Source organism: Astyanax mexicanus, chromosome 7 (genome assembly GCF_023375975.1).
Source record: "Astyanax mexicanus isolate ESR-SI-001 chromosome 7, AstMex3_surface, whole genome shotgun sequence".
NCBI classification, from domain to species: domain Eukaryota; kingdom Metazoa; phylum Chordata; class Actinopteri; order Characiformes; family Acestrorhamphidae; genus Astyanax; species Astyanax mexicanus.
Genome location: NC_064414.1, coordinates 41324104 through 41337380, shown reverse-complemented (window position 1 = coordinate 41337380; position 13277 = coordinate 41324104). Strand labels below are relative to the sequence as shown.

The window sequence follows — 13277 nt, the reverse complement described above, 5'->3', positions numbered from 1 at the left end:
CCCCATTTTTTGTTTCTATATTTAGTGACTATTCCATTATAAAGAAATTTGAGATTATTTGATGATTCTGGCCCTTCATTCTATTGTATACTTTTTTTAAGTAAAACAATTAATACTGGATTTCCGTTTGTTACAAACAGCAAACAAATTCTACACTCTGATGGCCCGTTTTCTTTCTTTATTTTTTGTTTTATATATTTGATGTGTTTTAAACATTCCAGTTTCAATGTCTGCATATTCTTTATTCATTTAAAGTTCAGTACACTTAAAAATGTGATTGCATTATTTATGCTATTAAATAATCATGAAATTACTAATTTAGTTTCTCGATTATTGTGGCTGGCATAATAATTATAATAATATGCATACAGTATGAGTATCACTCTGTGATGCATCATTATGACTAACGCTCTTCCTGAATTAAAAGGGTACAGCTGTTGTCCCTCTTATGAACCCAGCATTGGACTTAATGCCGTAATGCTGGCTCACAGCAGCTCCTCATGGCTGTCTTACTGCTGTCGTGATGTTTATCCAGAACTCTGTGCATTATTTATTGCTGAATAATAGTGTGATTTAAAGTCAGCGTAGGCTGTCTGTGTTCCTGTTTATAGCTAAAAAAAAAACACACACACAGTTGAATATGTGGAGGGCCCTCGAGGAGTATGTAAAGCAGAGTTGGGCTCTAATCAGAAAACTGCCAATAGCCAGGTTTAGAAATAGCTCAGCTGCTGAATTGCTCATTACAGGCTCTTATTTTCCTAAATTCCTGAGTGAATACTGCTCATTAGATTTAAATCATGCATCAGGAACGTATATCAAAGGTCTATTATTTCTGTGTTTGTGTTTATTTTGTTGCCTCTGTTTGTGTGTGAAAGTGTGTGTTGTGTTTTGTCATGGCTCCGTGTCTTAAGTCCAGTTCTCTGTGGTTGTCAGGTGGCTGGTATGTTTACCAGCAGAGAAATGAGGTCCATAATAACTGTGGCATCGAGATCTACTACCAGACAGACATGCAGACCACTCACGACAACATGCTGCTGGAGCTCTTCTGCCAGATCATCTCTGAGCCATGCTTTAATACACTGCGCACCAAAGAACAGCTGGGTATGATGAATGTACACATACACATATACACACACAAAATAGTGTAATTTACACACAACCAATGGATATCAATCAATCAATCAACCTTTATTTTCGCTCGGGGGAAAAAAACATTGAGGGTGACCCTCATTTACACTGTTGACGAGATTCAAATCAACATTTAATATATATAAATAAAATATTTATGTGAAACAGGAAATTCTAAAATACCATAAACAAATTGACACATAAAAAGTAAAAAATTCATTAAATATAAAATAAGTAAAAAAAATATTAGTAAAAGTAAAGTAAAATTTTATGAATGATAAGAAATGATAAAATGAATAATCGGACTAAGAACAAGAATGAAAATATAAATACCTAAAGAATTTCAGTATTTGAATACTGGTAACTAGTTACTATTATACCATTTAAGTGGGATTTTTTGTAGTATTGCATTATCTAGTTTAATGTAGTTTTAATGTGTTATGCCTGGGTGTGAGCGATAAGGCCCTAAAATAATATTACAATATTTTAGAGAATTTGTGCGTTAACCTTATTCTTGGTGATTCAACAAAATGACAGAATTAAAACAAAAATTAAAGAATACACAGCTGTAACATTATAAATGAATATTAACTTTTGTTTGGCGATATTATTGCATACAATATGAAAATGCACACCCCTAATTGAGGTTATTACCAGTTAATAACAGTCAAATTCAATGAGCCAATGGGTAATGATACTGGACAGATATAATCTGTCTCTAGTAGATATTTAATAGGAAATGTGAACAGTGTGGAAGTTTTATCCTGACAGCCCTAAAATAATATCCCAATATTTCAGGGTATTTTTGCGATAATCAAATTATATTTAAACATTTTGGTAAATTATATGACAATATTGCATATGATGCGATATTGCACACCCTTAATTATGGTCCTTAACTACATAAGTATTAGAAAAAAAATCACACAGCGTGTATCGGTGTCTAGCTAGCTGATTTTTTTTTTCTGCCTTAAATGGTGCACTAATTAAATACTCTTTTTTTTGAGACCTCTGTATAATTTAATGTGGAATGGAAACATTCAAGCTAGCAGCTAACAAATACACAAGCAGGGTTCATACAGTCATGAAAAACCTGGAAAAGTCATGGAGTTTGAAAATAGCAATTTCCAGGCCTGGTTACTTTTTGGAAAAATAAAAATACCCAGAAAGTTTTGAAAAAGTCATGGAAATTTGAAAAAAAAAATGTTTGTTTATTGTCTGTTTTAATTTAATGCTTGGATAAATTTCATATATTTTTGCTTTAGCTATCTGTCTATCTGTCTATTAGCTATCAGTCCTATTCAGACTGGAGTTTTAGCTTCAGCTATAACTGTAAGTTCACACAGTATGAAAAAATGCTGATTTAATGCTGTTTGGCTTTATTCAGACACCTATATAAAGCAGAGATGTGCAAAATATGCAAAAATGCTCTTTCACTAATGTTTATAGAAGCAGTCTGCTTGCCTAGGTGCTTGGTTTTTACACCTGTAGCCATAAAAGTGATTGGAAACCGAATATAATAATTTTTATAGGTGAGCGAATTAGAGACCGACCGATATGGGTTTTTCTAAGGCCGATGCCGATACCGATCATTAGTGGTCAGAGTCAGCCGATGGCCGATGTGACCTGCCGATTTTTAGGGCCGATATGCTATCGTATTATATTTATTTGGCATGCTTAAAATCATACTAGTAAGAGGAGGCACAACAGTTGTAAACTTCACACAATTTATTGAAAATAAGGTTAGCATTTTATAGTGACTTTAATGTTACTATATCACTATATGTTAATAAAAAAAATATTAATTTTATTTAGATTGTATTATCCATAACATTTTATTTTATTCATTATATAACATATGTTCTATATACACTATATCATTTATTCATGTTTATAGTAGAAATATTATGTTGGCTATTATATAAAATTTACTGTAGGGGCCTACTAATTAACAAATGTATGACTTGTTGCAGTCTGTTAGTCTATTAATTATTCATTTTAATATGTTTAACAGAGTGCAAGAAGACTTCCATAATGTGACAACTTTAGATAGTTACTCCAAAACGGCAAAGCTCATTTCTTCTTCAACTCCATGCAGTTGAAAACGAATGGACATGGGAGGACAATGTTATAAAATGTTCACATTAGGGCTGCAGCTATTATTTTACAAAAATGGGTGACGTTTAAATTAAGAATAAAATTATAAATAATGCAAAAACAGACAGGTGCTGTAATTTAAATATAGCTTTATCTGTTTTTTTTTTTCTTCTTCAAATGAGCTCCTTAGCCAGAGAAACGCATCTCATCAGCTGTACTGGAGGTTCGGTGCGTGAGCGGAAAATGAGTTGAGAAAGCTGAAGAGCGCGGACTTTATAGGTTCAGGATAAAATGAGCTTTTATCAGAAAAGTCTGGAGGGGGTTCTAAAGTAGAACCCGACAAAACAGAAAATTCTGCTCATCGTTTCATTTAATATCTAACAGCGCAAACCGCTTTAAACGGGTGAGTTTTACAGCAGAACAGCAGGAGGCGGCATGATTTAATGTCTGTTTGTAGTGAAGGAAAAAGAGATGTTTTATTTTAACTCCATTATTTTAGAAACTATTTGTTTTATTAATTCGTTTACAATAAAGCTTATTTATATACAGTGTTGGGAGTAACTAACGCCGTTACTTTTTTTCAGTAACGAGTAATCTAACTAATTACTATGACTGTAACTATAACGCCGTTACCATTTCCGACACCCCGTTACTGCACGTTACTTTAGTAGCTCTATGAACTTTTTTTTTTTATTTCGCTTTGCCCTGGTTAACCCCTCCTCTGTCCGGTGAACTTGAGCTTCTGGCCGCTGTGCCTGTGGTTTGGCGTGGTGAAGTGAGGCACAATTGTGACGATTTGCGTGCTCTAATCAATTCAGTGATTGCCGTGGACAACCCAAGTTCCGAATTAAGGACGTTAAGCTCTTTTTAGCTGCTCCGGTTTTTGTGGTGCTGCTGCTTTCTATTTTAGAGCTTAGATTCTCTGCCCGAATCCCACCTGACCTGAGGACCGACCCGAAATCAGGCTCCTATTTTTATTTTATATAAAGCTCTGGTGTGATAATCACAATGTTGCTAAGTAACCAATTATTATTGTTCACTAAAGCGAACGAAATAGCGAAAATTGAAAGTGAAAAACATTTGTGTTAACTGAATCTAATAAAAACGGTAATTAAAAGGAAAAACATAACTATCTCGAACTGTATTTTGTGTTTATAAAACTAACTAAAACGAACTGAAATTACTGATAGAATACCCTCATTTTTGTGTTTAATTTATTTATAAGCGCTGTTGTACAGCGGAGTTGTACAGCGGGAGTTGTTGTGCCGAGCGCGCGGCACTCGTGTTCCGTTAGTTCTTGTGTAAAGCGCTCGCGCTAGCAAGCCCACCCTAAAATGAACAGAAAAAATAAAAACAAAATAAAATTAAACTATAATAAAAATGAAAACTGTAATCACGTAGCTCTGGGCGCACGTGAACGCCTCCGCGTTTGACTTGCAGCATTGTGTGTAGCTGTTCTTAAAAATCATTTAAATTAAATAATAGTTCTATGCTTCTATGTTACAGTGTTAATTAACATAATTCTGATTATATTTCGCTCATTCAGTCAGCCCGAAAACAGACAGTTTATGGGGCGGATCGGGTCAGGCTCATAATGACAGTTTATGGTTCGGGCTTGGGCAGAATGTGCACGGGCTCCGGCTGGGTCGGATTTTTTGGGCAGGATCTAAGCTCTATTCTCTTTTGGTGAAGCTGTTATATTAATACCATTTTAACGGGCATTAAATTGTTGTTTTTGTCCATTATTTTGTTTTATATATACATATTTCTTTTGAGTGTGGCTTGGTTTGTTAAATTTCATCCCCAGACGCGTTTTTCCGCTTTTTTCAGTATTACAAGTTTTAGTAATTTTCTTTGGTTGTGTGGAGAATTTCGTTTTATCTTTTTGAAATTCGTTAGATTATATTTTTGTCAACATTTTGGGTTTATTTTCGTTTGTTATTTTTTGTTATTTTTCTAATAATAATAGTAAATGCATAATTGATTTCCTTTTTTTGACGGGCGAATAATAAAAAGTAACGCGATAGTTACTTTTACTGGTAACTAATTACTTTTATAGTGGAGTAACTCCGTTAGTAACTCAGTTACTTTTTTGGAGAAGTAACAAGTAACTATAACTAATTACTTTTTCAAAGTAACGTGCCCAACACTGTTTATATATAAGGAGAAGTACAGTCCTCTAATAATCCTGACTTACCAGTAATTATTATTTCAGCGCAGCTGATGCTGCGAATATCCTTAAACAGTTTTAGTCCTGCCCTTTTTCATTTCGTCTAAAAATAATTTAAATACTGAAAATATCAAGTGTTAATTTGATTTTATTTACTTAGATTTTCGTTTCTGAAGAAGAGACGTCAGTTATTTTATACTAGAGCTTATAGATAGGGCTTGCCTTGCATAGTCAGGGCGCATTCCAAATGCACTCCTGCCATCAACGCTAAGCATAGTTTTGTTTGGAGAGAAATGCTACAACACCGATGCAGTTGAAATTCTATTCTTTTTCAGTAAATGAAGCAACATCACAGATTACTAATCATGAGAGAAAATATAGACTTTGGGACACTGGATTGTAAAAATGGATGCCTTACCCGTTGAAAGTCTTGCTCACTCTTGAAACCTTGCGCTGCGTTCCAAGTAGCTGCCCGCAGATGTGCCGGATTAAAATCGGCGCGGCCAAATAAGAAAATCGGCCGATGCCGATTGATAAAAAAATAACAAAAATCGGCTGGCCGATCGATCGGTCGGCCTCTAGAGCGAATGCTTTTGGCAATATAATGCAACTAATTTAATTCCATATAACAAAGCAACTATAGGTGGGTGATAAATACTTGATGTTAATAGCTATAAATAACATCAAATAGCCTTTTAAAATGTTGGATTAGCATAGCTAGCTACTTTAATTATTCCAGTGCAGAAACAGGTGAATATCTTGCTCTCCTCTTGCCTGTAGGTTACATTGTGTTCAGTGGCCCTCGCAGGGCTAATGGCGTACAGGGACTTCGCTTCATCATCCAGTCAGAAAAGGCCCCTCATTACCTGGAGTCACGGGTGGAGGCCTTTCTGAAGACCATGGAGAAGAGTGTGGAGGAGATGAGTGATGAAGCCTTCCAGAAACACATTCAGGCTTTGGCCATCCGCCGTCTCGACAAGCCCAAGAAACTGGCAGCCGAGTGCGCCAAGTACTGGGGTGAGATCATATCCCAGCAGTACAACTTCGACAGAGGTAAGGAACAGTCACTGCATCTCACTGGACATGTTGTCTTATCCTCAAGTAAACTTATGGTTTTTCTTTTCTTGCTTTTTGCTTAAAGGTGCCAAAAATGCATTTTTTAGGACTTGCTGCTTTTCCATTTATTGTGGACTTGTGCTTGTGTGGAGGAAATCTGTTCTGATCAGCTGGTCCATGTTGACTTAAGTGCTCAATATGCCATGTAGCATAACATAGCTTAGTATATCTTTTGTTTAAATCACTGTTATTTTAACGTTGTTGCTTATTTACCACCTGATCTTAAGTATAAATCTTAAAACATACTTACGATCAGGAGATTGCCAGTTTGAATCCTGTTTATGTAGCTTGCCATCGGCTACTGGAGCTCCGAGAGTGCACAATTAGCCTTGCTCTCACTTGGTGGGTAGATGGTGCTCTTTTCCCACATCTTCAAAGAGTGATATCGATCAGCACAAAGGCATCTGTGAGCTGATGTATCAGAACCGAGTCGCTTCGCTTTCCTCCAAGCGCGCTGTGATGCTACTCGGCAATGTTTGAAAAGAGGCGGTGGCTGACTTCACAAGTATAGGAGGATGTGCTACTCTTCACCCTCCTGGTGTTGGGGCTTCACTAGTGATAGAGGGAGTACTAATGAGTGGGTTGAATAATTGACCTTATAAATTGGGAGGAAAATGGGATGAAATAAAAAAAAAACTAGTTACATACAGTTCTTGTGTACATTGTGACAAGAACAGATTTTCTTTCTCTCTTTATTTTATTTTTTTATTTTTTATCAGTTTAAAAGGACAATATTGAATTCATCACTATAAAAGCAAAGCTGTGAACAATTCTGTGGTTTAAAACCTTTACACTTTTACTTTACACTCATCAAGAACTACTTGAAAGCAATTCTTGAACAAAGCCCAATATCACTTCTAGGACAAATGTTGGAAGAACAGTAAAATTGAATGGAACCTTAAAAAAACCTGTTAAAAAAACAACCACAAACTAACCTCATCCTTTTACCCACAGATAATATTGAAGTTGCCTACCTGAAGACGTTATCTAAAGACAACATCATGCAGTTTTACCGGGTAAGTTTTTTTTTTTTTTGCTTGTTTGTAATAAAAATTAGCTCCATTAGACAACCTAGGGTTACACAGGGTGCTGCTGTGGTTTTAAAGCCTTATGCTAAATAAGGTTCCATTTTCCTGAAGAGAGAGCTATTCTTCCCTCATCCCTCCCCCTCCCACTTCCCCCACCTCATATCTCCCCATGCCTTATGTGTCTCGGGAGAAAACTTTCTGGAACCCATTATATTCTCGCCTAGAGGTGAAGCTGTTTTTCCCTTGCCTGATAATTCCTTCATTTACATAGAGGAGAAAAATAAGGTGAAATAAATTCGTCCTGTCTCAGCTCTGTCTCCTCGATTCTCACTATTCCTCTCTCCCTTGTGTTCGTCTCTTTAGGATCTGTTGGCTATAGATGCTCCTAAGAGACACAAGGTTTCGGTGCATGTGCTTTCTCGGGAGATGGACTCCTGTAAGTACTCCCTTCACAGTTTGACAGTTGATAGAATGTGTGGATGATTTGTTAGTCATTGCTAAATTAAATTCTATTATATTGTTTTAATACAGTGATTAAACCTACAATTGGTAAACCTCCAGTGGTAAACCTCCAGTGGTATTCCTTTGATGTTAACTAGTTCATTCCTGGTCAAAATGACCACTACAATAAAGTAGATTATATAAAACCACAATAAAGCATATTAGCAGACATTGGTAGATTATTATTTTATTAAACTAAGTGTTTTTGTGAACATGTAATCTTTTTAATATTCATTGCGTTATAGACCTGAGCTCATATAACAAATTTTTAAGTAAATTACAAATATTTGTGATTAAATCTAATATCTAATATATGTGACATGAATATTTATTTTATTTTAGTTTTTTTTTTAAAGTAGTTGAACAATATTAATCCATGTTTGGTAAACCAACCTGGGTTCCTGTTAAACAATTTACCAATATGAACTTATTAAATAATAATAAAAAAAAGACGTTATGGCAAAATTAAGTGTATGCTAAACCATATTATGTTTTAAAGATTAAAGAATAATAGCAGCTAGAGCTAAAATGCATTTCCTGAAGGTAAGCAGAATGAAAAGAGTAGGCTATGATGCGTGTTCCTGTCCTATGACATATGGCACATTTGATATAAGTTATTTGTTGTTATTTTATTAAATATGGAGTCTGGCAGAATCCAGTCAAAGTGTCTTCTTTATACTAAGAGCCCATATTTCTTTTATTTTTTCATTTTTCTAAATGTTGACGACACCATACATCTTTTATATGTAATTAAATATTTTTCATTCTTTTCTTTTTCAGGCCCTGTAGTGGGTGAATTTCCTGCTCAAAATGATGTCAATCTGGCTCCTGCTCCTTCCCTGCCTCAGGTATATTGGAAGCTGTTTCATTATGCTTATTAATAATATAATGCATCTAGTATTTCCTCTTGTTTTTTTTTCTTCCCCCATATACTCTTTATATTGACCCTGACTGTGTGTATGTGTGTGCAGCCGGTGCTGGTGCAGGACATGACTGAATTCAAGAGAAGTCTGCCTCTCTTCCCTCTCGCGAAACCTCACATCAACTTCATGGCTGCCAAACTGTGAGCGACACCAGCAGCTACAGGGCATCAGGGGACTGACTGGCTGACACATAAAGTGAGCAGTTCCCGGAGTTCGGGAGCCAGTAACACCATCTTCTGACTGTGGGCGCGTGTGTGTGTGTGAGAGGGACTGGGTGTGAGTGTGTGTGTAAATGTGAGAGATTGGTCTAGCAGAGCCATAGCAGTGGTAATTCACCGTGTTGGCAGTGCTGTAAATCTTTGCTCAGTCGCTGAGGAGCTGCATAAATTCACTTCACTTAGGATGTCAGTTGTACAGCCAGTAAACACACATTGTGAAGACTGTTTTAGAAATATACAAAAATCACGTTTCCCTGATCAGGAATAATATTTCGTGTAGATGTTGAATGTTGACCACAGGGATTTATTATTTCTTTTTAAGCTGAGTGTTTAGTCACAATGAAAGGTTTGAATCTTTAGTTTCTGACATGCTGGAAAAAGCTGGAATTTTATTTCTCTTATTTCTGCATGTTTACAGAACAGAGAACATTTTGGCAATTTTTGCTTTTTTAAGAAAACTTCCTCAGAATCTGTTAAATGCACTTATGCCATTCTTGTATATAAATATATATTTTTCCTTTTTGTGTGCAGTTTGATAGCAGACAGCGCAGATTAGAACAGGAAGTGGCAGACACCATGAGCTTTATTGTTGTTACTCTTGTTTATTTCTTTTATATATGAAGTAAACTAAGTTGTAGACACGTTAAAAGCATTTTATTTGACCTGTTTTCAGGCCATGCTGTCTGTTTAGGCTACTAACCAGGACAGTTTCACTGCTTGCTCCTGTCATCTAGGAAGATAGCTACTGTTGAACAGCGTCAGGCAGCAGATACTGCTGACAGGGAGGCTTCCAACACTGCACAACCACTGGTGAGAATACACACCATTATTAGAGCAAATAGAAAGGCTATAACTTTTCCAGGCTATTACACTGTGTACGATTAAACTGCGCACACTCAGGAAAAAATTACATCAGTGGATTCATTTGAGGACAAAGTGTTTAATTGCCAAGATGTTGAACTTTTGAGCCCATCACCCAAAACTGTACCATTTGACGACACTGAGTTTAAAGAAGCTTGTGCAGAAAATTATTGTCTTTAAAAAAATGTTTATGTACTCATTTATTTTGGCCTTAAAGGAATATTTTAATCAAATGTTCAGGTTTTTAAATCTGATATATTGTTTTTTATTTGAACTAGTTTGAGTGTTGGTTTGCTTTGGAGGAGCTGTTTTAGGCTACTGAATAGACGGGCTTGAAGTTCAATTTTATCCCATTTGCTTTCTTAAGGATGATTTTGCAAAACAAAAAAAAGGCCTGCTCAAGGTGGCTTCATTTATGGTTTTTAATTTTATTTGAGGTTGAAGGAGAACTATAATAAATGATTTTTAAATATCATTTTCATTTTGTTATTTTTGTTCCAGTTTTTCCAAAGTCTTGACAATTGCAGTCTCATTCTACTAGACATTTAGAATTATACTTTATTATTTTCCAGCCACTGTCTGTTTTTTCTGTTGTTTACTTTAATATTGAAGTCAGTTGGCCAGTTGATCAAGGCAGCATTTCAACTTTAAGCTTTACAAACCAAGTACTTTTGATCTTTGGTCTAAATTTATTTATTTTTTATTTATGAAACTTCTTCCTGGATTCTTAAGGATGCATTTACACCCAAATCAACTCGTTCTTTAGTTGTTTATTGTGACCAGTAGGAACCAGTGATCAGGTCTGTACAAAACGTAAAACCTATCTGCCAAAATTTGCAAGTCTCAGTCAGCTTTCAAACTAATTATTTTTTTTTTATTTCTCAGCTTAAGGGAGTGCAGTTTTATCATGGTCTGCACCAACATGATAGAATCTGAATGTAACACGTTTCTGTTGGGCTGTGACTCAATTTATTTATTAAATTCAGGCTTAAACCAAAATTAAACCAGTCAATTCTAAAGAAGCAGATATTTATTAATTATTTTTACTACTTTGATTGTTTTGCTTGTAGATTTTAAGGTTCTCTTTACCAATTAATGTAAACTAACGTGTAAAATTGTCATTGAGTGAGTTTAGATACAGTTTAAAAAAAAATCTGCAGTTATCAGATTGAAGGAGAAATGCAGTATGAAATGGTCTTGTGGTGTAGTAAAACATGATAACGGGTGGGGGCATAGCACTGACTATACAAAAGAATCATTATTTTTACACCATTAACAAGCTCAAAGTAGCTCCACACTTTATTGGTAGAATTCTGAGTGCCCTGATTATTAAAAACCAGCACAGGTACCTTATTAAAACACTTTATACACACAGTACCTTGAGGTTGTCCTTCTTGCACCACCAAATTAAAATAAGTAATGATAAGTTGACTGACAAGCACAAACTTTTTTTAGGAAAGGGGAACAGATTCAAAGTTCTCAGTGTCTTGTTTTAAATGTCAGTGCCCTCGGAAATATAAATAATGGTGTAAAATAAAAAAAGCTATTTCATTGCTTGGGCAACGCTGCTAAAAGTGCTGAACTTCAGAATGCTGGGGGTTAACAGAGGTGGACTATTTAACAAAACAAAGGTTCATACTTGTGTTTCACTACAACCCAAATCCATTTCACACCAGATTTCTACTTTAAGTAATAAAATAAGGACTTTCACAAACCCTTGGGCAATCAGATAATGAGAGAACTCCAGGTTTAGGTGAGTCAAGCAGTAATTGGATTTCTCACAGACGAATGTGATCAACTTTTATGGTATTTTATAAAAAACACAAAGCTTATGTTCTTAGTGTTTTGTATTTTGCTGGTAGAGAATTTTGGGTACCACTTTAAAATAAGACTACCTTTATAAAGGGTTTATAAATGGTTTACAATTAGTTTATTAATGGTTGCTAACTAGGTTGTAAATGCCTTAAAATCATTATTAATCAGTTATAACACATACGTAGAAAGGGCAACAGTATAGATGCCTGTGGGTTCACTATTTGACAAACAGCTCATTGTTGCCCTTTCTACGTATGAGTTATAACTGACTATTAATGATGTTTAAGGCATTTACAACCTAATTAGTAACCATTAATAAACTAATTGTAAACCATTTATAAACCCTTCATAAAGGTAGTCTTATTTTAAAGTGGTACCGAATTTTGTCTTTTAGTTACTGAGTTAAAACCTGAACCTCAATCCAATCTAACACATCAGTATGGAGCATATTTAACCGTGTAATATATGTAATATAATTGGATAACTGCAGTAATCCAACTATGAATTGAATGGACTAGTGCAGGTAAATACACACAATAATTGGGCAGATCCTCTGACATGCAACATTTTTAAGATTGTCTTTTTACATTTTACATACATACTTTTGTTTACATCCATAATTTTAGTGTCAAATCTGTCAGTGTGACGATGTCAATGCTAAACAAAGCACACACTGTATGGGTTACTGTATTATTTTGTGCTTTGGTCCAGACCAAGAACTGTTTAAGTTAACAAAAAGAGATGCTAGGCTAGTGTAATGCTATTAAATACTACTACACATAGTTTTAGCTTCTCAGACAGGAGATTAAGCTTAGTTCTATACTAAATTTTCCTTTTAATGGGAAAACTCTCTATCCTAGTCTTAGACTACACAGAATTTGACAGACTAGAATTAATCCCAAGAGTAAGAACCACTGGGTGAAGCAGGACTGGGAGTGTTTGTAATGCTTATTGTGGTGCCTGCTTTTCACCTTGTATCAAAAAGAGCCAATCAGCTTACTGGTGCCACAGTCTGCCCAACACAGATGAGATTGCTGACCGTTAATTCTTGGCTGGCTAATTGCATCTGGAGAAGAGATAAATCAGTTCTGTTTAATTTTTTTATTTAATTTTAACATTATTCAGGATCAGATGAAAATAAAAACCACTATTGTTGCTGGACAACTGCAGTCTTAATGTAGATACGCACCTGACTTTGAGCAATAATGTCACAGGACCCACGCCTCGTCTTTTAAAGCCTCCACTTCGCTGTGGAAATGCTGTAGTTTACTAGCTAACTAGCACTTTGGACCAGGTCCTGAACACATTTCTGTCTTCTCTGTGCATGGTGTATTTGTTAATTATAGTCACATGACCTCTGGTGACTTTATCTCTCAGGTCTCAATTAGTCTCGCCAAGCAAAATCACTGCAAACTGCTTG

General features: G+C 35.4%; 1 protein-coding gene across 2 annotated transcripts in view; it reads left to right on the top strand.

Moving 5' to 3' along the window:
* ide (insulin-degrading enzyme) overlaps positions 1-10517 on the top strand; it is a 38788-nt gene extending 28271 nt beyond the window's left edge. For both annotated transcript variants that reach the window (XM_022684613.2, XM_007258684.4), the window contains exons 20-25: positions 934-1101; positions 6176-6448; positions 7466-7527; positions 7903-7975; positions 8821-8888; positions 9012-10517. In XM_022684613.2, the coding sequence (XP_022540334.1) occupies positions 934-1101; positions 6176-6448; positions 7466-7527; positions 7903-7975; positions 8821-8888; positions 9012-9107 (740 nt within the window). In that variant the 3' untranslated portion in view covers positions 9108-10517. The remainder of the gene's footprint in view (positions 1-933; positions 1102-6175; positions 6449-7465; positions 7528-7902; positions 7976-8820; positions 8889-9011) is intronic.
* Positions 10518-13277: the final 2760 nt, after the last annotated feature.